The sequence below is a fragment of the Poromitra crassiceps genome (assembly GCF_964638095.1).
Source record: "Poromitra crassiceps genome assembly, chromosome: 1".
NCBI classification, from domain to species: domain Eukaryota; kingdom Metazoa; phylum Chordata; class Actinopteri; order Beryciformes; family Melamphaidae; genus Poromitra; species Poromitra crassiceps.
The window spans coordinates 60,500,915-60,527,381 of record NC_139623.1 but is presented as its reverse complement, the minus strand read 5'-3'; the positions used below and the strand labels follow the sequence as shown (position 1 = coordinate 60,527,381).

The window sequence follows — 26,467 nt, the reverse complement described above, 5'->3', positions numbered from 1 at the left end:
TGTAAACAGGTTACAGCAGCCACACCACCGGCATGAGACGCGCGTCTCAGGCGTGTGTCTTGCGAGGCGTGAGACGCGCGTCATCTAGAGAATAGAAGCGACGCCTATTTTTTTGCTTACCGCGCGTGTCTCTAGCGTCTCTACACAAACAGACATTAAAATGATATTTTACAGGGTCAGCCACAGCCAATCAAGGCTCGTTTTGATTTGAGACGGGAGGATGAGCTCAGCTGCAGTTCTCCTGCCCTCTGAAAACCACATACAGTAGGCTACATAGGCTACAACGTGGCTTCGTTCCTCCCCTCCCCTCCCCACACACACACACACACACACACACACACACACACAAATCAATACTGCCTAGATTATGAAGTGAGCCCAAGCGATCTTCAGTTAAAATCATCATTGTATTGTTTATAGCAAATTTAATAAAAGGTAAACTCTATAGGAAGAGAGTTGGCAGACAGACAGCAGCGCGCAGCAGCCTGTGTGGATGCCGCGGGCGTGCCAGCCGCAGCCCCCACGCCACGCACACGCACTAGGTAGGTACACGCAAGATGTGTGTCCCGGCCGTAAGCGTCGCCCTCTGCTCACGGATGGTTTGGGTAAGCCATGGGCTGGGGGGGGGGGGGGCGGGGCTGGCAGGTTTGAATGTTACAGGGCTTATTGAGAGATTATTGAGAGAGGAGGATAATGATGAGCAAAGTGTATCTGTGGCCTCGTTGGCAGAGAGGGGGGTAGGGTGGCAGTAAATGCATCAGAGAGCTGGGTGGGAGTGAGGGAGCGGATGATACCGCGACGGATGGGGACCAGTTGTGGGGCGACGTGGGCATTCCGGTAGGGAGGTGGTGAATAGAATAAAATAGTGGTGGGATAAATGTAGCGGGGTGATTGACAGTTCAGCAGTGGGGCAATTCCGAGTCAGGACCAGGTCGAGTGTGTTGCCTGCTTTATGAGTGGGAGGTGTGGAGGTCAGGGTGAGATTAAAGGAGGATAGGAGAGACAGAAAGTCAGATGATCTGGATTTATTTATATGGATATTCATATCTCCCATAACCATTAGCGGTGTGTTAATGTCTGGGATGGCTGAGAGAAGCATGTCAAGTTCGACTATGAACTCCTCCAGTTGGCTTCCAGGTGGCCGATATATGACGATAATGTAAATATTAAAGGGAATGAAACAGTGATTGCATGGTGTTCAAATTAGGCCTGCACGATATGAGGAAAATCTGTGATGTGCGATAACATTGTTCAATATAGCGATGACGATACGATTTGCGATAAATAAACAAATATTAAAGTATGCATATTAGCTATACAGTTCCTACATGTATGTCTTTCTGCTTTAATAATGCTAACATAGACCCCAAACATAGCCTATGCCCACTGAATAAAGAAATGAAATACGCACTGACTCTAGCTGAAACTACCCACAGCGTGTTTGGGCTTTGGCAGAGGGGCGGAGCGCACTGTTGCAAGGGAAAGGTGTATGCTGGATTTACAACACAAGACAAAATGATCAGAGCCCTGTACCACGAAGCTCGATTAGTGGTTTAGCGAGGTAACTTCAGGTTTAACCTTGGTTTGGCCGTGCTACAAAGCTACCGTAAATTCCGGACTATAAGCCGCACCTTTTTTCCCGTTTTTTGGCCTTTTTTGGCCCCTGCGGCTTATATAACGGTGCGGCTTATCTATGGATTTTTTCAAAAAAAAAAAAAAAAAAAAAAAAAAACTCTCTTTTTTAGCACTCTTTCTAACTATAAATCCTATATAACTATAATAAGTTTTAATTTCCTCTCTTGCCCTCTTTTCACCACACTGTATGACACTGTATGACACTGTGTGCACTGTAAAAAACAACACAGGTGGTGTTGTGTTATGTTGTTTTGTTGAAATGTTAATAAATGGGAGCTTCCTCAAACAGCCATCTCTTTCCCGACAATCCCCTCTGTGCATGAACCCTTACATATGGTAATTAAACATTAAAACACAAAAAAAAAAAAAAAAAAAAACCATTAAAACACCCGCGGCTTATAGTCCGGTGCGGCTTATATAAGAAAAAAATAGTCAACTTTGCAGGTGCGGCTTATACACCGGTGCGGCTTATAGTCCGGAATTTACGGTAGTTAACTTCTTACCGACATATATTTCCATAGAAACTTATGCTTCACACTTAACCTGGTCCGCAGCAGGTTGTTGCAAGGATAAGATTAGACCTTAAATACACCGCCCACGAACCAATCGAATCAGCAGTTTGGAAAAATGGCCAACCCCTTTCTGGACGAGTTTCTCATCGAGGAAGGAGCACGAATTGTAATGTTGAATTAATCAAGGACTAAAGCCTTGCACTTGTTGCAGGCTACATTTTAATTAAGCCCTACTTACCACTTTGGAATATGTTTTTATATATTCATTTTTGTGCTCTCAAGTAGCCTAGACACGTTGTTTGACCCCGCTGATCGATTGCAGCTGAATAGTGAGTGGAGAAATATCACTAAACCGGCATAAAAAGGTTATATAAACGTCTCCAAAGCACACGGTGCCGTGTGCGCAACGGAGCTGAGACTGACGTTGGGTTGGAATTGAAATGGTCATAGCCTACATGCTGGAATAGCCGCCCTACTACATCTAAGCAATTTAATATGGGATCACCTGCACACAGGCGATCCCATATTAAGATGATTCATATGTAGGCTACTCCTGCATTTTGCAGCTGCAACTGTGTTGCTTTTGGCCTCTATGATGTGATTGAACTTATTATTACTTATTTCCAGCATCATTATATGAAATATGGAGATATGCGATTCTGCTGACAATAGCCTATATATGTGACCACAAAATAGGCTATTTTTTATAAATGAAATCTATGCCCGCACGTACCGTGTCGATTCAGTTCAGAAGCATTTTTTTATTTTATTATCATTCTTTTTTTTATTGATTAGCCTATAGGAATTATTCAATCAGTGCGACTAAACACATCATGAGATCATTATTATTCATTGAGCCTAAATGGTCTATACATACGGATTTTGGACTGAGATAGATTACACATTGCTTCCACAAAAGACATGCCGGTTTTGAGTTTATTGAGAGGGTGAATTGAGCTGCTGTAGATAGCCTACGTGGAGGTAGAAACCGCTCTTCAAAGAAATTACTGGTGTGGATAAAAGTGGTCACTTTAGACAGTCATTCGAGAACAGACTAATAATATCCAACGCAGATTTTTATTTGCCGTTTCATTCAATGAGGAAATAGGCGTGTCTGGCGCTGTCGGAGTTGGAGCAGTTGGCAGTTGTTAAAAAGCACGCCTCTATTGCGGGCACGAGCTCCAGTGCACGGGCATTTTCATGTGCACGAGCTGTCGGCTTGATTAGAAAAGCCTGGTTCGGAGTTAACGAGTGGCAATCGACGTTCGTGGTACAAGTTAACTACAATCAAGCTGATCTGGTTTAGACAAACCAGATCAAGGGACAGATCCTGGATCTTCTTATAGAACATTTGTGGTATAGGGCCCAGATGCTGAGTGGGAATGCATGATGCATGTAAATAAAACCACTTTTGTTATTCATTGCGTTTTGAAAATTTCCAATCCTTTGAGAGGAGGATGCCTGTGCCTGACCCGCCTCCACATCCAGTAAGCCGGGGTGAGTGGGAGAAGACCAAGTCCGTGGAAAGAGCAGCAGGTGTAGCGGTGTTTTCTGGAGTGATGCAAGTTTCGGTTAATGCCAAAAGCTGAATATCGGATATAGAAGCAAAATAATTTATGAACTCAGTTTTGTTCCCGGCAGATTGACAGTTCCAGAGTCCAAAATTAAATGAGGGGGTAGATGAGACAGTATTAAATGGGGGGGGGGGGTAGCTGGGGTGATGGTGATGAGATTGTTGTAATTTAATAAACGGTTATGGGTCTTGTATGACGTGGTGCGTGCTGTAATATGTGTGAGGATTAGTTTGTTATGGGTCTTGTATGACGTGGTGCGTGCTGTAATATGTGTGAGGATTAGTTTGTTATGGGTCTTGTATGACGTGGTGCGTGCTGTAATATGTGTGAGGATTAGTTTGTTATGGGTCTTGTATGACGTGGTGCGTGCTGTAATATGTGTGAGGATTAGTTTGTTATGGGTCTTGTATGACGTGGTGCGTGCTGTAATATGTGTGAGGATTAGTTTGTTATGGGTCTTGTATGACGTGGTGCGTGCTGTAATATGTGTGAGGATTAGTTTGTTATGGGTCTTGTATGACGTGGTGCGTGCTGTACTATGTGTGAGGATTAGTTTGTTATGGGTCTTGTATGACGTGGTGCGTGCTGTAATATGTGTGAGGATTAGTTTGTTATGGGTCTTGTATGACGTGGTGCGTGCTGTAATATGTGTGAGGATTAGTTTGTTATGGGTCTTGTATGACGTGGTGCGGGGCGGGCTGTAATATGTGTGAGGATTAGTTTGGGAGTTTGTGAGGAAGCAGAGGCATGTATAGCAGCCGAAGTGAGCCCACCAGGCCGAAGGGGGTACAATGCAGACGCCTATATACAGTATATATATATATGTATAGCAGCCGAAGTGAGCCCACCAGGCCGAAGGCGGTACAATGCAGACGCCAAGAACAAATGCAATGAAGAGGTATGCTGTACAGAGCAATGGCTGCATGGAACTCATTACCTCCAGCAATCAAAATATCAATTAAAAAAACATCTTAACTCATTGAGTGCCAGCCACTTTTGGAGAACGGATGCTCCCAGTGCCAGAGTTTCAGAGCGTTTTCAGTGATTTCTCGAGGCCCACAGAATATTGTGTGATATTACTATGTAAACACCGAACACGCACAAAGAACGATGAGACTATTGTATCAGCAGTAAAAAAAAGTTTATTACCATTGTATTTAATGCTCTCTTTGCAGGGCCAGAATAACAGATAGATTGAGTCTACTGAATGGCCTTCCAGTGTGCGTCAAGACAATCTGATGTGCGTCATGACATGTAATCTGATGTGCGTCAAGACATGTTATCTGATGTGTGTCCTATAAGTGTCTTTGACTTTCTGTTCAATGTATGTAAGCCTGTGTATCCATCCGTGAATATACAAGAGTGCATCTCTTGGCCAAGATCTATGTTCAATACATCATATCAGACGACTTCTTCTGACTCCTGGCTCCATCATTTCATTACAACTGGTTTTCCTTCAAGTGGTTCACTGTTTACCTTTTGGCTCTGGAATTTCATTCTCCATCAGATATCATTTTCCGTTCTTTAGTTATCAGCCGGAGAAGATAGGTCAAAAACAGGCGTTTCCATCTAGAAGCTGAGATATTGAGCCTTTTGTGAAATGAAGCATTTCAAGCAAATCACTGACTCTGAAGCTAATATTTTCTGACCTGAAACATCTGAACAGTAATTTCCTTCAATATAACAGCACCCCCACCCCCCTCTACTGCAAATTCCTCCTCCGTGGGTGTGTCTCTGGTGGCTCTGCTTGCTCTGCTGCTTGTCAGGCGAGTCTCTGCTGCTTGCGGATCCACGTTCGGATGGCGGCCGCTCGTCGGGGGAGTCTGGATCGGGCTCGCTCGTTTCTGGGGTTTCGGTTGTGAGCTGGGATGAAGCTGCGTCCGATTCTGGGCTTTCTGCTGCGCGTTTCAAAGTGTGCTGCACCCAGAGTCTATTTTCGGAGCCCCCCACCGTTGTGCGCCGGCTCCCAGCGCGACAGCGAAAAGCCAAACCATTCTCATGAGAATGGTTTCATCACGGCTTTTTCTCCTGTTTTTACTCAACTTTCTCTTATCTGGAGAGCACTGTCGCCACCTAATGGGTCTGTAAAATAGGTTATACACATTCAACATGCCCCAAAATTTTACAGGAGATGTATTAGGCATTGATCCACGTCCCACCGTCAAAAAACGCAATTGACGACAATCGTCGTCATTGGCACTCTACGTAAGTATTCGAATTGACGACGATTGTCGTCATTGGCACTCAATGAGTTAAAAATCATATAAATAAGAATTGACTGTTTGGTTGAATAGATGATTTGTATTTAATTGTTTTACTGTATTACACTGTATTGCACTGTATTGTATTGTAGTGTATTGATTGATTTTGTGTGGACCCCATTAAGAGTAGCCATTGCCTGTGGCAATGGCTAATGGGGATCCTAATAAACTAAACTAAACTAGGTTTGATGTCTGTTGGCTAGTTGTTGATATTTATAACTGTAAAATAACATCACGTTATATCGATGCCAGTGGTGGCTGGTGAGCTTGGAAACAGGGGAGGAAGCTAGTGCTTTTTTTTTTTCACGTGTGCGCGCGCGCGCATGTGTGTGTGTGTATTTGCCATGTTTCCCATGCTGTCAAGCCTCTTAGCTTTCCACCCAGTGAGGAGCATTGCATTAGCACCCAGTGAGAGGACTACAGGACGGAACAGCACCTGGCACCTGAGGCGGTCCCAGGGAAAATATGACGTGTGCTCTGCTGCTGATACTCTCACCCACAAGCAGTTTTTGCCCAAAACGCCCAAATCTCATTTTAAATTAGCATTAGGATTAGACTGTTGTGATGTCATTATTCAGTTTTAACCATCAATAATTGTTCCTTTTCTCATTATTTCATTTCTCAGAGTAAATACTGTATATTTATTTCGAGATTTTTGTCAATTATTTGTGCTGTTATGGTTATAATTAGCCTAGTTACTCACTTCTACACTATCTTAGATTGTGTTACTTATGGATGGCATGGAATTATAGTGAAAATAGATTATCCCCCCTTTTTGCTGGGGACCCCACTTTGAAAACCACTGGCTTAGGCTAGAACTGTTGCGAGAAGGTTTCAGGATTTATCTCTATGCATTAGGCTGTGATTACTATTTATATAAATCTATTTATTCACATAGATTCATGATATATTATGGTATACAGCCTACCTGTGACATCAATGTTTTGATTCATCCTATGATGTCTCACACTCAGGTGTGCTTTCACAAGACAGGTGTTGTCCATTCAATCAGCTAACCTGTCTTTATAATGGCTGTCTTGCACTGTTTGTATGATACTTGACAAAGTCTATGGCCGAAACTGTTGTCAAATAGCGTTAAATTACACTTAATTGCATCTGGAACGAGAGTGTGTCTTCCTGTGCACAGTGCTGCACTACTCATTTAGTTATCAACTTTGGAGCGTTATTTACCCCCCCTTCCCGACATCCTAGGTTGACATGCTTCATCCCAATCGATTCCTTATTTCTTCTACTTTCATATGATATAAAGATCACCACTCAAGCTTTAAAATTGAGCCCGCTGTCAGCTATCGATTTACAGGCCAAATTCAGTTAAAAAATGTGTGAATTTAAAGTTCGCGGGTTTTAGTATAAGAAATTACAGGATGAAACTTCAATACGACAAAAATAGCGCTGCTCGGTGAACCATTTCCACGCCGAATTTAATAGAAGGTTCGGATAACTTGAAATCAATTGACTTACTTGAATATCCGTGCTGTCTGTAGGGGAAACGCTGCAGTCGAGACGTTGCAAATATTCCAGTTTTCTGACATTGCAAAAAGCCCGTATCGCGCAGCTCGTCTCCCCGCAACTCGAAACTCGTTTTGGTGGTAATCCAATATCAACGACTGTCTGGCTTGTGAACACTTACTGATTGATAAAAAAGTAAATAAAAATAAGAGGGAAATATGATATGCTGCTACTGTCTCAGTAAATCCTTCCTGTCAGGTCAAGCAGTGGATTTCACCTCCTTGATTCAGCGTGAGAGACCACAGACCAGGCAGTGGAACAACGTTGCCGATTTTCAGACGTATTCATCAGCATTGGACAATACAGAATGTCAATCAATGTCAAGCAATCTATCTATCAAACAACAACCAATTAGGGTTTCACCTGGTTTCACGGGCTAAGGGAGAGCTCCCTCCTAGCTCAATCTGATTAGTTGGAAAACACATCACTCTCACTGTTTTCTGTGAATTGCAAGTCTTTTTCAACCAATCTTATTTTTTCATTAGATAAATTACCAAATAAATCAAGCCCACAGGGCGGGTGTTTTTTTAATCCCCTCCCCCATGCTGGGACCAGGGCCAGAGTGACTCGTCTGCATGGAGCTATATAATGAATGAAAAAATGAGCGTCTGCACATAAGAAAAAACACATTTGATTGATATTTTATTATAAAAAAAAAAATGAAAAATGAAAAATATAAAAATAAAAACAAAAAAAATATTTTTTTTATATATATTTTTTTTATATAAAATCCCCAATCTAATAGAGGAGGACCATCCTCCTATGCCTCACTGGAAAAACCTCCTCTGATCGATGCAGACGACCTGCTCAGCCATCCACTCTGAGAACGCCTCCTCGACTCTGATTGGCTAAACGGACGGTGACTATCCGTCCATCCGATACGTCCATCCAGATAAAGTTCAGCCCTCTTGAACTTTTCTGTCCATCAAAACGTATGCAAATTTGCTGGATACATACGCTTCATCAGTGCTCCACGGACAGACAGACAGCTGTGTTGAAAATGAATGGAAGTGAACAGAGAAATGAAGACGGACAGACACCACGGATCAGTGTGGTCCCCCTTAGCCTGCTAAAAACCATTCTGATCACGTGACCTCACATTCTGTTTCGCTCTACGTATCCATCTGGACTTCCAGCCACCCACAGAGATTTCCTGAAATTACAATGTGACCGGGCCAATCAGGGACTGTGTCGTAGTTGATGATGTAACCGGGCCAATCAGGGACTGTGTTGTATTAACCGAGCCAATCAGGGACTGTGTTGTAGTAACCGGGCCAATCAGGGACTGTGTTGTATTAACCGGGCCAATCAGGGACTGTGTTGTATTAACCGGGCCAATCAGGGACTGTGTTGTATTAACCGGGCCAATCAGGGACCTGTGTTGTAGTAACCAGGCCAATCAGGGACTGTGTTGTATTAACCGGGCCAATCAGGGACTGTGTTGTAGTAACCGGGCCAATCAGGGACTGTGTTGTAGTAACCGGGCCAATCAGGGACTGTGTTGTAGTAACCGGGCCAATCAGGGACTGTGTTGTAGTAACCGGGCCAATCAGGGACTGCGTTGTAGTAACCGGGCCAATCAGGGACTGTGTTGTAGTTGATGATGTAACCGGGCCAATCAGGGACTGCGTTGTAGTTTATGATGTAACTGGGCCAATCAGGGACTGTGTTGTAGTTGATGATGTAACCCAGCCAGTCATGGACTGTGTCGTAGTTGATGACGTAACCGGCCAATCAAAACAGTAATGCCATCTCTCGAAGCAACTAGCGGTAACGTTAACGTTAGTAGAGTTTACACAGCCGTAAGTGCAGTTATTGCAGAAATAGACTCAATAACAACACAGTAGTAAAGATTTTGAATGTTTTGATGAATCAAAACAACCACAATCCAAGTCAGAAACATAGCAGCATATGCTGTGAGCCTGTTAGAATTCAAAATACTTAATACCAACACTTAAAATGGTAAATGGCCTGCATTTATATAGCGCTTTTATCCAAAGTGCTTTACAGTCAGTAGGTACATTCACCCATTCACACACCAGGGTGCTGGCACACCAACGGGAGCAATTTGGGGTTCAGTGTCTTGCCCAAGGACACTTCGACATGCAGACTGGAGGAGGCGGGAATCGAACCACCAACCTCTTTTATCCAAAGCGATTAGTGGACGACCCGCTCTACCTCCTGAGCTACAGCCGCCCCACTTAACTAGCCTGTACTCCACTGTACTGTAGTGTAGTGTACTGTACTGTACTGTACAGTACAGTACAGCCACCCCAGTGATGTCATCAAGCAGCGCCCCAGTTGGCGAAAAGGTGAAATGTTGTTCATCTTTCTAGCAAATCTAGGTAAATTTCCGACTTGAAAGCGGTGTCCTGTCTTTTTTTAGGTGAAATGCAAATGAACTAGAGTCATATGATTAAATGATTCATGTCCTCTTTAAGGTAAAGAAGTTACTTAGTGGGGCTTTAAATGACCTAATATGCTTCCCTTGACTTCCAATTCAGTTGTTTAAGACAAGTTATATAGTAGTACTAGTATTAGCAGTAGGGTTGGTGGTTCTATTCCCATAATAAAACATTTCCACTCACTGTCTGTCTGCATGTCTGTCTGTCTCTGTCTGTCGGCATGTCTGTCCTGTCTCTGTCTGTCTGTCTATCTGTCTGTAGAGGAAGAGAGACATTCTGTCTGAGACCAAGTACATCGAGTTGGTGCTAGTAGCCGATCACCAGGAGGTAAGACACTCTGTGTGTGTGTGTGTGTGTGTGTGTGTGTGTGTGTGTGTGTGTGTGTGTGTGTGTGAGTGTGTGTGTGAGTGAGTGAGTGAATCATGTCTGTTCAAATATTGATCGAAAGTTTTTTTCCAGGGTGTCAGTGTCTGTACAGCATCAAGAGAAAAATAATTTGTGGCTACGATTTACTGTAACATGCGCACGATATGCAATTCCAGCTCCAGTTTTCTTTTGTTCATGCGCATACTTACTTACACCTATTATAGGCCATAGGTCCAGCCCTCAGGATGTTTTCTGCTACCCTTTTGTCACTATTATTTGCTGTTATACCTTTGGGCCATCACAAGTTCATAACGGCCAATCGGGGCTGTTTGGTCTCAGGGGCCCCAAACCCCCTTTTTTGGGACATGTTTCTGGCGAAATTATGTTCAGAATCAGCAATAGCGAGCACACTCAATCCAATGAGAAAACGTAGGTGCAGGGCCAACCAAGACTGATTACAAAAGAGAACAGGCCAGCACACTAAAATGTTCTTTTGAAAAGTTGAATGAGTCATCTGCGACAAACGGCAGCAACGGCCATTTCAGCCCAAAGGCCTTCTTCAGCATCTGGCGAAATGATGTAAATGCAATGTCATAACTAGTCATGCGGCTGGAAGTATGCTGAATCATAGGGGGAAGTAGCAACAACAGTAGCAATGACATTTTAAAATTGCACACACAAAATTCCTCAAAAGACCAAAGAAATACAGAAACACTGTCTGCTTGACAAATTATCATCAAAAATGATTATTTTCTAGCACTTTATGGTAAATGGCCTGCATTTATATAGCGCTTTTATCCAAAGCGCTTTACAATCAGTAGATAGTCACCCATTCATACACCAATGGCGGCAGGCTACCACGCAGGGTGCCTACACACCATCGGGAGCAAGGAGGGTTAAGTGTCTTGCCCAAGGACACAACGACAGCAGCTGGGAGGGAGCGAGGATCGAACCGCCAACCCTTGCGTCATTGGCCGACCCGCTCTACCTCCTGAGCTAAAGCCGCCCCTATTTATGGTGGATATCCCTGTCTGACTTGTAGAAAAGGGGAACTTCCTATCTCCAAAATTAGAAATTAGGGTTAGGGTTAGTTAATTGTGCACTATACCTCAAATCAGAGAAAACCAAATGTTCAGTTAGTGGCCTTCCAGATAGTCCAGGTGATATGCAGACACCTGATTGTTTTTACATGGCCTGCAGGTTAAGTACGCGGCTAAATGTGTTGACATGTTTGGAGGATTTGCCTATTCAGTGTAAACACATACCAAATCCTTACTAGGCCTTGTTGTGCTCATTATTTGGATTAAATTTAGTTGGGTAAAATAAAATATTAATAATCCGAAAATTATTAATCTTTCATAAAATTATTGAAATATCAAATATCGTCGGTGTCGGGCCAGGACCTCGAATGTCACTTTTTTCACTTTCTTACTTTTTGTCATGAATCAATGCCATTGGTCACCCTTCACGTCTCTGTGTGGTTTTTAACAAATGCAACCAATGGAAAAGCATTAAAACGAGCTTGTGAGTAAATCTCGTAACGCCATTCGCCCTCAATCTGTCAGTCAAACCTCGAAATCCCCCCCCTACCTCCGTGTGTACCCCCCCACGCAGGACACTAAACCCGGAAAAGACACACGGCAGACGCGCTGTGTATTTCTCATATCGTTTTGACTCATCCTGGCTTCCTCTGACGTTAATATATCAATCAAATGTTTTCCAGTTATTCCTAGGCTGCAAACTTGTTTTAACATGCAAATCGGAGTGCTTTCTGACGAGAATAAAGTAACGTTAACGTTACGTTATGTCAGACTATTTCTCACCCCATGCGAAAGCCCCAAATCGGCCATGAGAGGCGAGGGGCAATCCTGCTGCTCCTGCGCGCGCGCCCGCGGCCTGGAGCTTGGGGGCTCGTGCATGAGGATGCGGCTGCCTCCCGCTTGACTGGCCATGAGAAAGCGCTTCCAAGTTGGACTGATAATATAAACAACATCATTTGAGCTTATCCAGGTCAGATATTTATAAAGTAATGACACATTCAGTGGGAAACTAACTATAATTAAGACATGTGCCAACTTTGACGACATTTGGTTCAGTAGTTTAAGAGCAAACAGGTTTTTTTTACTTCCTGAAAAGTTTCTGTTTTGGAGATTCGAGGTCCTGGAACGACAGCAGCGATATGTAATCCTTGATAAGGATTAACCTAGGGGCACCACCTGCTTTGCGCAGGACCCAACCTTAATCACAGTTAGTCTCAAATATTAATGTCTCAGATTAATATCATTTGGGTTGAAGGTAAGCGAGTTCAAATCTATCACAACTCTGCCAAAGATGTAAATATGCATGAATAAAGTGACAAGGATTCGCAGTTATGCAAAACAGACTCCTTTTAATCACAATATCGAATATTAATGATCATCGAGCAAAGGTATCACATTTACCAACTAAGAAACTTAAATGGAAAGCAATATACAAGCATGTGTGCGTGCATGGGGTTTAAGGGAGAGAGAGAGAAGGGGTCACAGACTGGAGGCCTGCGGCTACAGGGCAGCTCCCTGTGATGTCACTTTGGTGTGATGTCGCAGGGGTTTGCATCTGTATCAGATAGTAGTAGGCGGGGTTGGAGTTACCCTAGCCTATGGGTGGCTCAGAGAGGCTCTGAGAGAGTAGGGGTTACTTCCTCCCCCCAAATGGCCGAATTTGGGAAGGAGAGTAGCCTGCTGTAGGCTTAAAGCCAATTTGGAGGTGTTTATTTCTCTAAGGGACAATAATCACAATAAATGCCGATTCTTGTTATCCGTCAGCTGGGTTTCCCAGCTGAGGAGGTTAGAATGGGAAAGAGAGAGAGAGGGTGCAGTTTGAGGACAAAGTGATAGCTAGCATTGTAATGCACATATCGCTTTGTGGTGCATGAGAGCACGGAGGGAGAGAGGCGAGCAGCCGCATCGCCGGTCTCGCTCCGCGCATGACAGAGTACGTTCAGTTGTAACCCAGCACTTGACAGCATATAACAGCAGTTTCAGTCAACGTTACCATAACACGTAAATGCATTTCAATTGTATCTAACCACAACTCTGCCCAGGTAATTTAACCAGAAAGTCTCACGTCATTCCACTCGGAGGAGTGGAATGTCCTCCGGGCTCCGTCGTGGAACCAAGGTAACAGCGTGGATCCTCGAGGACCCCAGCGGCCGATTCGATTCAGGCCGCGATGCGCTTCGTGTGGGCTTTCGGCTTTTCTCCTGGTTGCCCTGTGGGGTGGCGTTGACGAACCTCTGGCACTGGTTAAAACGCGCAAACGAGTTTCTCTCCTTGCGACTTACTAAAACTAGCGGGTAATATCTGTACTGGAATTAAGTAGAACTATTCCAGTATTTACGCAAGCCACTTAGGCTGGTTAACGGCACAAAAGAGCTTGTCTCCCTGCGACTTACTATTAACTAAACAAAATAAAACGAGCTGGGTTTAGACTGAGTCAAAATGCAGGTGTGTTTGGTCGTTCAGCTTGGTTGGTTCATGCCTGGACCTTCAGGAGAGAGAGAGGTTGAGCGGCGGCGAGTCCCAGCGCTTACCCAAACCCCAAACTCTCTGGTCGTTCAGCTTGGTTGGTTCATGCCCGGATCTTCAGGAGAGAGAGAGGTTGAGCGGCGGCGGGTCCCAGCGCTTACCCAAACCCCAAACTCTCTCCTCTGGAGGGGAAGGAAAGGAGGGAGCGAGCCGTGGAGGGTCCCATCACGGTCTGCCTCCCCCCCCCTTTCTCCCCCCCTCCCCGTGAAGATGGGTGAAGCTGGATGGAGACTTGAAGACCTCTCGAGGCTCCTGCAAACTTCTGGTAGCTCCTTGAACTCTGCTGTGTGCAGCGGTTTTGTTGTGGTAGTTCTCTTTGGAAAAATCTTGGCATTATTATTGACTCTGATCTAAATTTCAACTCCCACATCAAGCTTATAAGAAAATCTGCCTTCTATCATCTAAAAAATATAGCAAGGATTAGAGGCTATACGTATGTCCAAACAAGATCTTGAAAAACTAATTCATGCTTTCATTTCTAGCAGGCTAGACTACTGCAACAGTCTTTTCAATGGTCTTCCCAAAAAAGCTATTAAACAACTACAGCTCATTCAGAATGCGGCTGCTAGAGTTCTAACAAGAACCAAGAAAGCTGAACACATTACACCAGTTCTCAAATCCCTGCATTGGCTGCCAGTAAATCTTAGAATAGACTTTAAAATTCTGCTAATAGTTTACAAATCTCTCAACGGGTCAGGCCCACACTACATCTCTGAAATGCTTCTACACTATGAACCATCCAGATCCCTGAGATCTTCAGGCACTGGTCTTCTAATTGTCCCGAGGACCAAATCAAAACATGGTGAAGCCGCGTTCTCCCACTATGCCTCTCATAACTGGAACAAACTCCCTGAACACATTAGATCTGCCCCTACTCTGCCTATTTTTAAATCCAAGCTAAATACCTTTATGTTTACTCTTGCCTTTAACTGCTACTAAACTACTGCCTCTCTCCAGCCCGGCAGAATAAACCTGTATTCGGCCTGTAATTTTTAATTTTTTTTCCTGTACATTTCCAACAAATGGACTGTACATGTAATAATAATACTGAAGAATGCCTTGTAACTTATTTAAAACAGAAATAATGTTTCATGTTTGTTAATTTGAGTATATATTCTAACTAAAACTGTCGGCTGTGTTTTTTATATATGCATTGCTTTGCTGCTTGTTTTTTCGATTATTTTTTTGTAAAGCACCTTGAATTGCCTTTGTGTATGAAAGGTGCTATATAAATAAATTTGACTTGACTTTGACTTGACTAGTTCGACCAATCGGTGGACGTGGGCGTACACCTGATTGGCCAATGGCGTCTGGTTAGAAGGTTCGACCGAACCCTCTTTTGCTAAGAGGGAGGGAGTGTCCTTAGGGCCCCCCCGATCCCTCGAGGGGAGGGGTGGCCCAGCTCCTTTCAGTCTGGGGACTGGGAGGGAGCGACCCCACCCGTGGTGAGCTGTGCTTTGAACCATTCAGAGGTGTGAAGTCACCTGAGGGATGATTTAATCAGCATCTTGGTGCTGATTAGATTCAGTCTGGCTCTCTGAATGATCTCAGGATGTGAGGAAGGGGCTCCTGATTAGATCAGCCTTTGATCAGGACAGGTCAAAAATGTAGTTTTAACCTGGAGAGAACTGTTCAGTCATATTTTATCAAATGTATAGTTCCATAAGAGAATGTAATCCCCAACAGCCTATAGCTGCAATACTGAAATGTAATGTACCTTTTAACTGACATTCTTTCCTAAACTGCTCAGTTTAAGTAAATCGAGGGAATGAATTGTATTTAAAGTCCCTGGAAACCAAAATCCACAAAAACGTTCTAACTATGTTATTTAGGGTCTTATGTTAGTAATTTTGTGCCTCAGAAATTATTATACATTACTTTCAACCCAAAGCCTTAAAATCGACACTTTTCTACAAGATTCTACAAATACTTCCTCATTGAAGACAGCAGTGCACGAGGTGGTAAAACGCAGGAGCTTATGACGTCATAAGCTCTATATAACCTTTGTACATGCGCGCAATCCGCACCCACCTATGGCAAGTCCGTTCTTTGCCCCCAGTGACAGCGCTCCCTCGCTGTCCGTCTCCCTCACACTCTGTGTGCCGTCTGAGATTAGCAAGGTGTCGGGTTTCAGCCCATGTGCTTCTCCCTCTCTCTCTCTCTCTCTCTCTCTCTCTCTCTCTCTCTCTCTCTCTCTCTCTCTCTCTCTCTCTCTCTCTCGACTAGTGAGAGAGAGCGAGAGACACACAGGCTGGTGGCTCTCTCACACACACACACACACACACACACACACACACACACTCGCAAGTGCTGTGTAACTTGATCTCTTTCTCCGTTTCCCTCCCCCCCTCTCTCTCGCGCTCTCTCTCTCTCTCGGAGGAGATAAATGTCCCTGCTGCAGACGGACACGCCCACACATTCCGCGGGAGAAAGTACACTCTAAAAAATAAACGATTCTCATGCGTTTTGCCACACCTGTCAAACCTAAATTTATATACTTTGCAACGTTCATCATCGTTCAAATTTGGCTGGTGGCTTATTAACATAGGGTCCTGTGATGTGATGAACTCAAAATGCTAAATAATAAAGAAATATTTCTGGTTTCCAGGGACTTTAATGCACACAAGTTGACTAAAACGTCGGACATTAGAGTAAATCGTGGACTCAATATAACTTTTTTTCTCTCCCATCGGCCACTCCCGGGCTCCGTAGGTAACACGTCTTACAAATATAAACGGTTTTAACTTGACAACAGAAACATTGTAAATTGCCCTGGCCTTAGCTAAATTCCTGTTGCAGTGTTTGCTAATACAGTAGTTGACAGGAAATAAGCTAGGTCAGGGTATTTGCGTGGTCTTGAAAAGTATTAAAAGTTGATAAATCAATTTAGGGAAAATTAAGGCCCTTAAAAAGTATTGAAAAGTCTTAATTGCCATTTAAGAGACATTACATTTTTTAGCTATTGTGCTGATGGTGTTAAATGACTATATGATATCGTCCCATATCGATCGCAGACCCCTGAATTGAATCGATATTGTATCGTGGCAGACTTTGTGATATCAGCAAATACCCCTATCGCTGATGTGACGAAAGTGGCGTTGAACCCTGTTTCCTACACACCCACAGCTCCCTACAGCGTCTATTCTACTGGTTTTAATGTTCTCAGTCTTCATGTGTTTTCTCCTCTCTCAGTATCTGAACTACCAGAAGAACAACAAGACCATCATCTACCGCATGCTGGATGTGGCCAACCAGGTGGACTGGGTGAGGAACAGAATCAGCTCAATGAGGAGAATTTAAATTTAGAAAATCAAAAAGAATTCGCACACTATTAAGATGAAAAAAATGGGTAGGGTTAGGAATAGGGCAATTTTCCATGTTGAAAATAATTAGCTGTGTTGTTGAAGGAGTACCCCCAAAAACATTGCCTATCCACCTTATTTTTGAACGCCCTGCTGTAAAATAATTATGGGTGCAAGATCCGGTTCAGAACGTGACTGATTGTTTCCTCGTTAAAACTGCGAAGCTGGGGAAAAACAGTTGCTTGTCACAATAAATACACTCGTTTGACGACTTATTTGAGGGAATGTAATAATTGTATCTTTCTTTTATTTTTTATTTAACCTTTATTTAACCAGGCAAGCCATTAAGAACAAATTCTTATTTACAACGGCGACCTGGCAGAAGCTGCCCTACCCCCCTACAGGGATAGGGGGTAAAATAAATACAAAGTTAGGACAAGTTAAAACACAGATAAAACATGGCAAGACAGACAGAGCAAAAAAACAACAGTCGGAGCAGACAGGCAGGGGATAAGAGTTAGTTCAGGAAGCAGTTGCAGATGTCAGTGAAAATGTCCATGATAGAGTCCTTGAAAGCTGACTTGGAGATGAAATTGACCAGTTTTAGTATTTTTTGTAAGCCATTCCAGTCTGTGGGCACGGCAGACTGAAATGACGAATGACCAAAACATATTCTGTATGTTTTTATTTGATTTTTGATTTTTGATCACATCCACTATTTCTGTTGCTCTTTGAACAATTCTGGATATTTATTGACAAGATTTTTGCCAAGCTGGACACGCTACGGGGGTTTAGGGTTAAAATCGCTAAACCGGAAGTCAAACTGTGGGAGATTGTTGCTCACTTCACGGAGATCTACGGGCTACAGTATGTAACACCCATAAGGCATCATGGCATCTCGAACTAAGGTGGATAGTGCCATAAGACCAGACCACTGCGCCGTGGGCTTCAAGGTGCTTGCACTTGTTTTTACCTTTATAGTGTGCAAATACCTTTTTTATCTTCTGTTCTGAGTTGTAGAATTTGCGCACCTGAGGCACCTTCCCTCACGGAAGAGGGCGTGAAGTACTTTATTTCCTGTCAGCTATTTTATTAGCAAACACTGCAACAGGAATTAAGCTGGGGGCCATTATTTAGAATGTTTATGCAGTCAAGTAGGTCTATATCAGCTCAGTGGCCTTGTGGTCTGAGTGTCCGCCCTGAGACTGGGAGGTCGTGAGTTCGATCCCCGGCCGAGTCATACCAAAGACTATAAAAATGGGACCCATTGCCTCCCTGCTTGGCACTCAGCATCAAAGGGTTGGAATTGGGGGGTTAAATCACCATGTGATTCCCGAGCGCGGCGCACGCTGCTGCTCACCGCTCCCCCAGGGGATGGGTCAAATGCGGAGAACAAATTTCACACATTGTGTGACAATCAGTGGGACTTTACCTTTACTTTATATAAAGTGTTACTGTTTGTGTGTGTGCATGCGCGTGTGTGTGTGTGTGTGTGTGTGTGTGTGTGTGTGTGTGTGTGTGTATGTGTGGGTGTGTGTGTGTGCGTGCGCGCGCGTGCGCGTGTGTCAGTTCTACCGCCCCCTGAACGTGCGTGTGGCGCTGACCGGTCTGGAGATCTGGAGCGACCGGGACAAGATCCGTGTGGAGAAGAACCCCACCGAAACGCTCAACCACTTCCTGGAGTGGAGGACCAATGAGCTGCTGCCACGCCTTCGCCATGACAACGCCCAGCTTGTCATGTACGACCAACACCGTTTAAAGCAGTGGTACTCAACTGGCGGCCCGTGGGCCACATGCGGCCCGCGGGCGCCCCCTGTGTGGCCCGCGGGCCGCATGTGGACCGCGGGCGCCCCCCTGTGTGGCCCGCGATGGAATTGCAAAAAAAAAAAATTGTAACAGTGCACCTGAACGCAACATGCAAGATACCCGCTGAATAAGTGTCCAAATGTTCATGTAATTCTGGTCAATACTCCACTTCTGTTATAGCATTTCAGTCTGGAATATGCAATATCTTTCAATAATCTATGATTTAGCTGCTAAATTGTCAAATACTGCCGTTTGCTTGCTACCCAGGCACTTATGTATGGACTAACTTAACCTAAGTAACTATCCGGTGTGCACAACATTGTCAGACTAAACTCTGGCTGACACCCCAAAAACCTACAATCCGCTACAGAAAAATGTATATTGTTTGTTTTTTAACTGGCCCCTGGCCTTCTATCATTTCACGAAAGAAAAATCAGTGTAGCCGTTAAAAGCACTTTCCCTGTGAGTGCAGAGTGATCATTATGGGGACTCCCTAAAAACATGCCTTACCTTCTGTTTTATGTGCCTGATGCTTTGGCTGTCAGGATCGGTGTTAGACATGTGGATCTATTCGCGGGTAGTTGATGGCCAAGGCAAACTTGGTAAGTGAAGTCTTGAGAAGCTGGGGTGTTGTGGAACTTGATAGCTGAGTCTGCACTTGTTCGAGGTAGGGGAACGGTTGCAGAGATTGGCGTGATCCTTGATGTGAGTTTATGAATCGCTAGACAGGACCTGCAGGAACGGGCCTTTATAGACCCGAATATGACATCACCTGTGTTATGACATCACCAGCGAAAGGCATGATTGAGACACTTAAGAATCATGACATCATCAGTGATCGATGACATCATAGTAGGAATGACGACGTCAAAGTAGGAATGATGACGTCATCCTAACAGTACCCTCCCCTCAACGGACGCCACCTGGCGTCCAATGAGGCCATCAAGGATGGCATCTGGGAGACAGAAAATCTGCAGGTTCTGGTGGAGGTGCTCTTCAGCAGGTGGTTAGACGCAGGTGGTTAGACCCCAAAGGGGGTGTAGGAGAGTGAGGTGCTCTTCAGCAGGTGGTTAGATGCAGGTGGTTAGACCCCAAAGGGGGTGTAGGAGAGTGAGGTGCTCTTCAGCAGGTGGTTAGATGCAGGTGGTCAGACCCCAAAGGGGGTGTAGGACAGTGGAGGTGCTCCTCCCTAATACTGGATATCGAAGCCATAGATAGATAGATAGATACGTAGACAGAACTTCTACCGGGTCCGGTGGATCCTCTGGAGCCGGCCATCCCCCGGGGCACGATCCAAACATAGGAGGCTGGAGACCATCAAAAGGGTCAAATGCCGCCGTCTCCGAAGGCAGAGCCACGGGGGGATCTGACTCAGCGAGGCCTGCCCTCCCGACCTGTAGTTTGGGGAGGACACCCACCGTCTCCTCCTTTAAACGCCTCTTCTTTGCTCTTGCTCTTGACCGAGGGCTGACGACACTACGGGGACCTCCCAGCATCAAGCTGGAACCTACGTGTGGGTCAAGAACTGGAATTGGCTGCTGCTGAGGTACGGGTTCAGACTCGGCGAGGGGAAGGTCCACAGGTTGTGCCTCAGGGCCAGCAGACTCGGAGGCCCCCTGCGGGGGGACGGAGCTGATCTGCAGGCAGTGATTGAACTTCCCAATGAGACGATCGACAGTCCTCTCCAACTCCTTAACCCTCTTGGAGACACACTGCCACTCCTGGGTCCTGCAGGGGACGCTGCCCAACCATACAGATTTCGGGGCTGGACACGTAGAGTCTTGATCCACTGAGAGCATCACGGGCCGGCGAGCGGTGGGACCACTTACTGGACGCCGGGAGCAGGAGGAGAGGTAATGCCCGGCTCGAACACAGTACAGGCAGCTCCGGGTGTCCAAACGGCGCTGCCTCTCCTCTGGTGTGATGCGAACCCTGCCGGTCAGATCACGGTACAGATGGCTGCTGGGACTCAAATGTGGCTGCCCCTGCTCTGGGATGACGCCAACTCCCCCCCAGAATATGCGCTTAGCAGCTGGAGGCGACCGAGAGGCAGGGCTAGAAGCAACGGCCGCAGTGGCTGGGGGGGTAGCAGGTCTGGAAACCTCCGGGACGACAGTGCCCTCGGAAGCTGGGGCAGGAGGAGCGAAAGGCTGCAGAATGGCACCCTCAGGAGGGTTTAGTCCGTCGAGACCATCTAGCCGTTTTGCCAGGAGGGCGTACCGATCCTCGGCCTTGGAAGCCAGAGCCTGGATTGTGCTAACCAGGAGGGCGTGCCGATCATCGGCCTTGGAAGCCAGATTCTGGATTGTGCTAACCAGGAGGGCGTACCGATCATCGGCCTTGGAAGCCAGAGCCTTGCCTATTATCGGCAAGTCTCCGAACGTGATGGGACGAGTGGAGACATCAGGATGAGTGGAGATATCCGGCTGACCGCCAGGTGGGACAGCTGAAGCGACCGGCCGGGTAACTGGCCTCTCGGGGGCTTCCTCCTTGATTGGGGTACCCGCTAAATCCATTTCAGATTGATTCATGCTCTGAAACTCATACATATCTAGCCGGTTCGCCAGGAGGGTGACCTCAGAAGCCTGATCCTTTTGGGTGTCAAGCAGATCTTTCTGGGTGTCAAGCAGATCTTTCTGGGTGTCAAGCAGGCGTGACATCATGGTAACCATGGTTTGTACGGTCTCCTCGGAGACAAGACCTTTCGTTGAGTCGCCTGGTGGATCAGCTGAGGCGGCCGACGGGGAAACTGGCGCCTCATGGTCCTCCTCCTTGATCGGGGGGAGAAATTTGCCCGCTAAATCCATTTCTGAGCGATTCATACTGTCAGGATCGGTGTTAGACATGTGGATCTATTCGCGGGTAGTTGATGGCCAAGGCAAACTTGGTAAGTGAAGTCTTGAGAAGCTGGGGTGTTGTGGAACTTGATAGCTGAGTCTGCACTTGTTCGAGGTTGGGGAACGGTTGCAGAGATTGGTGTGATCCTTGATGTGAGTTTATGAATCGCTAGACAGGACCTGCAGGAACGGGCCTTTATAGACCCGAATATGACATCACCTGTGTTATGACATCACCAGCGAAAGGCATGATTGAGACACTTAAGAATCATGACATCATCAGTGATCGATGACATCATAGTAGGAATGACGAAGTCAAAGTAGGAATGATGACGTCATCCTAACATTGGCTTGTTCCGTCAGTTTTTCCTGACTTTACGACAGCCTTGCCCGTAACCTAAAGCCCAGTTTGGACCAAAGATTCACAACGAGAGTCGATGCAACTTGAAACTGCTTGCAACCAGCCCCTGCCACTTGACAAGCTGAATTGCTGTAGATGCAACCAGCCGGCTGGGGTGGAGTTTACACCACTGCAACTTTTCCCTGCAACGTTCTAAAAGGGTTTCGTCTCGTTGCGAATCATTGGTGTAAACTGACCTTAACCTGAACCCAATCTCCATGACGCCATGCCTAAAACCAACCACGTCCTCTGCAGTGAAATGCTGTTTATTTATTTTATTTTATTTTTATTTATTTATTTGCACATATTTAAAAACAGAAACGGACAAAAGGAAAACAACAAAAGAATGTGCCGGTAGAGACAGGAAACCCTAAGTGGGCTTCCTGTTTTTAGTGAGTCCCCATCATGATGATAATCTAACTATGTCCTCATCATGATGATAATCTAACTCTGTCCCCATCATGATGATAATCTAACTATGTCATGGTGTCATTTCGACAGCACACCAGATTGAGTTGCATCTCGTCACCCTCTTAACACGTTCATTGCCAACGACGTGTAAACACGTTTTCAGAATCCAGCTGTTGACTGCCAGCGACGTGTTAACACGTTTTTGGCATCGATTTTTTTTTTTTGACGGTGGGTTGTGCATCTAACCCTTTTACATCTCTTATATAATTATTGGAGCCACCGAACGTTTACAACCCATTCCACCGACCCACTAAGTGGCAACAGTGCTCTCCTGACTAGAGGAAGGCAAGCATTTTTTTAACTTGTCACGCCATTCTCACCCCAGCCATTCTCATGAAAATGGATGGGGGAAAACGCTTTCTTTTTCGCGCTGATTGCTGGCGATGCGGGATTGCAAATTTACATAATAGATTACAAGTGGAACACACTTTGAAACACGCAGCATAAATATGACCAGAATCGCAAAAGCTTCTCTCAACCAAAACTCCAAGAAGCGAGCGAGTCCATGCCGACTTCCTCAAACAGCGGCCGTGCAGACAGGCACAGGACAGCAGCAAAGCACTGAGACTGTGACGGCCGCTGTAGCCAAGAAGAACGCCCACGGAGGGAGGAGTTGAAGCAACTCTCCCTCTCGCTCTCTCCCTCTCTCTCTCTCTCTCTCTCGCTCTCTCTCTCTCCCTCCCTCCCTCTCTCTCTCTCTCTCTCTCTCCCTCTCCCCCTCTCACTAGGATTAAACCTAGTGCGTCTCCCTCCCGAGAGGGAGGGAGAGAGAGAGAGAGGGAGGGAGAGCGAGAGGGAGGGAGAGAGAGAGAGAGAGAGAGAGGGAGGGAGAGCGAGGGGAAGGGAGAGAGAGAGAGAGAGAGAGAGAGCGAGAGGGGGAGGGAGAGAGAGAGAGAGAGAGCCAAAAATGAATGGTTAAAGTGACTGTTCTATCGAAAAAGCCGTTTATCTCTGAATATTTTTTCTGACGCTAAAACCATGCTGTATTCAACTGCTAATGCTTACATAACTACTAACTCTACAAACTAACTCTTTTAGACAGAGAAAGTACACATTCTATTAGTACTTTTGAGATATTGTATGTTCACAAACTCCAAGCAGAAAATAATCCTCGGCTCTTGTAAAATGAGCCACAATCCTCAAAAAACGGCTTGGCAGAAGCTACCTACAGCAAGAAAAAAACGGCTGGCAGTCAATGTGTTAAAATAATGGCCTAAGTCACTTTTTCAAGTTTTTCAGAAAACATAAAAAACTGAACCAAATACATATCTGATATGTATTAATCATTCCACAATAAAATGTTATGACAATAGATGTCTGTCAATTATGTAACATAAAACGATTAGATGACTGATTAGATGACTTAGGCCAATTTACGAACATGCCATTGTGACTTAAAGGAGAACTTACCTCAGCTTTTAACCAATATATATGACTTTGGGGGTGATGTGTGAAGAATTCTGGTCAAAATTTCCACATTTGACACCAAACTGTTGCCATTTTACCATTTGTATCATTTTTCAGCAGCATACCTGGCATAAGCGCCCTCTAAGGGTAGAACACTGCTTTTTTTTTTTTCTCAAATTAATGGGATATTTGACACGTCGTGACGTCACGGTGTTCCCAAAGACTATGGGATTTCAAGATAATTACTCCCCTACCCCCCCTGTACCCTTTCGGCTCCTCAGAACTCCAAGCCTATTCCTATTGAAGTTTGCTCTTAAAATACTGAACCAAACGTCGTCAAAGTTGGCACATGTCTTAATTATAGTTAGTTTCCCGCTGAATGTGTCATTACTTTATTAATATCTTACCTGGATAAGCTCGAATGATGATGTTTATATTATCAGTCCGAGTTGGAAGCACTTTCTCCAGCCCAGGCAGGCGGGAGCGGGTGGGAGAGAGTCGTACTGTAACCTCATGGACGAGCCCCAAGCTCGGCGGGCGCGCGCAGCAGCAGCTGGGCTCTCTGTGCTCTGAGAGCAGAGAGAGCAGTCTGATATTTCCGCAAACAAATATCGTCCAGTTTAGCGCACATGTAAAATATAACGCTATACTACGACGTGACAACGTGACAAAGCTTCTCTAAACACATCGGCTATCGCACACCAGCTATTTCTGTCTGTGTTTGTTTGTTGCTCCGTGAGGTTACAAGCGCCCCATGCATGCAGCAGGCTGTTTCGCCAGCCGGGGTCTGGCAGGAGGGAGGAGGCGCAGCCTGCACTGCGCTGAGAGGAAAACTTTTGCACAACTTTTAACAAGAATCACGAAAAGCCCCCAAAATAAAATGAAAAGGGGACTATATGGCAACTTGGACGAGGGAATGACGTAGAGAAATCTCGCATTGTGTTACCCCAGAACGGTTTTTTTTTCGTATTGTGCGGTGTGCTGCTGTAACGAGCCCACGTCACTTTGCTCTCGTAACGTAGTTTGACTCGCTGCCATAGAGATACATGCAGAAAAATAATTAAATTTCTAGTTCGCCACTGAATTACCAAATTGATATAACTTAAAACCATTTTGAGCAAAGCTGTTTCCAAACAGGCCACCAGCGTTGGCTAGTTGTTGATATTTATAAAGATATTGCCCCTCTCAAATAAATTATTTTTGAGGCAGTAGGCAAACTGTAATGGCGTCGATTTCCGAAAAAGAATCTTGACTTGAACACAGCCAAAGAGTCTAGTATAGACAAGAGTATATGTCATGTCTTGGTTTTTTCCATAGGTATTTTCAAATCACTGTTCTAATACATATCTAGGGGGTAAGTCCTCCTTTAAGCACACAAAAAAACGGACTTAGGCCTGACTTACAGTTGCATTTTATTATCAAGCGTGTGACTTATGCCGTTTTATTTTTGCCTAAGTCACATTGGCCCCTATCGTTGCATCGGCGCAGTTTCTAGGCCGAGCGGCAGGCGCAGATCAAAGCAGTGGGCGTGGACAGGCGCACTTGATATCGTCGTGCTGGTGCTAGATGCAGCCCAAAGCATTACAACCACGCCTTTTAGGCGTAAAATTATGCACCGTCATGCTCATTGGATAAGTGCAATAAACGAATCGCACGCTTGCCTTTTTAGCTCCAATTCCAGTGATCCCGCAAAACCAGACGAAAGCCAAACGCTCTGCCCCCCCCCCCTCCCTTCATCCAGCCTGTCTGTCTGCATTATAGGCTATTATTCCATATTATTATGCTTCTCAAACCAATCTAACTGCAGTTTCAATACTGCAAGCATGTAAATACGCTACACTATAGCAAGATCAAAGTGAAAATAATGTTCTATGCATCAGCTAGAAAAATATAGCCTATTAGATTGGTGAAAGTTTGTCCAGAAAGATATCATTTTCTCTCGCCTGCTGCAGGAAGGATGATGCACATAAATATACCCTACATTATGTCAAGTCATTGCATAAATGTGTTTTTATTGTAAAACTAAATGTGAAATAGGGCCAAGTTATTGGAGGGACATCACAGTATAGCAGATGCCATTAGAAGCGCGTTCCGAAGCGCGTTCCGCTGTTACTTCTCTAAATCACGTTAACTCGACAAGGGGTATATATAGGCCCAGGAGGACATATATGTTTCACATAGGGTGGTGTTTTCATTTCGATGTTTTATTTGGTCCAATATTGAAATGTTGACAATGGCAGGCTGTGTTACCATTACACATTAATTTAGAACTACCTTTTATATCTATTTTGGCTCATTTGGTGGCTATTTAGTAGCGAAATGAAGAAACACAATGCATGCTGGGAACTCAGAGAGAGAGAGAGAGAAGGGTGACAGAGAAGAAGCAGTGAAGGCA

The 26,467-nt window shown here is 45.0% G+C and overlaps 1 protein-coding gene across 1 annotated transcript in view; it reads left to right on the top strand.

Moving 5' to 3' along the window:
* LOC310788593 (disintegrin and metalloproteinase domain-containing protein 15-like) overlaps positions 1-26,467 on the top strand; it is a gene marked incomplete at both ends in the record, with an annotated part of 189,890 nt that overhangs the window by 76,218 nt on the left and 87,205 nt on the right. Inside the window, 3 exons of the mRNA XM_083650124.1 lie at positions 10,179-10,244; positions 17,042-17,113; positions 18,721-18,890. Coding sequence (XP_083506250.1) covers positions 10,179-10,244; positions 17,042-17,113; positions 18,721-18,890 — 308 coding nt within the window. The remainder of the gene's footprint in view (positions 1-10,178; positions 10,245-17,041; positions 17,114-18,720; positions 18,891-26,467) is intronic.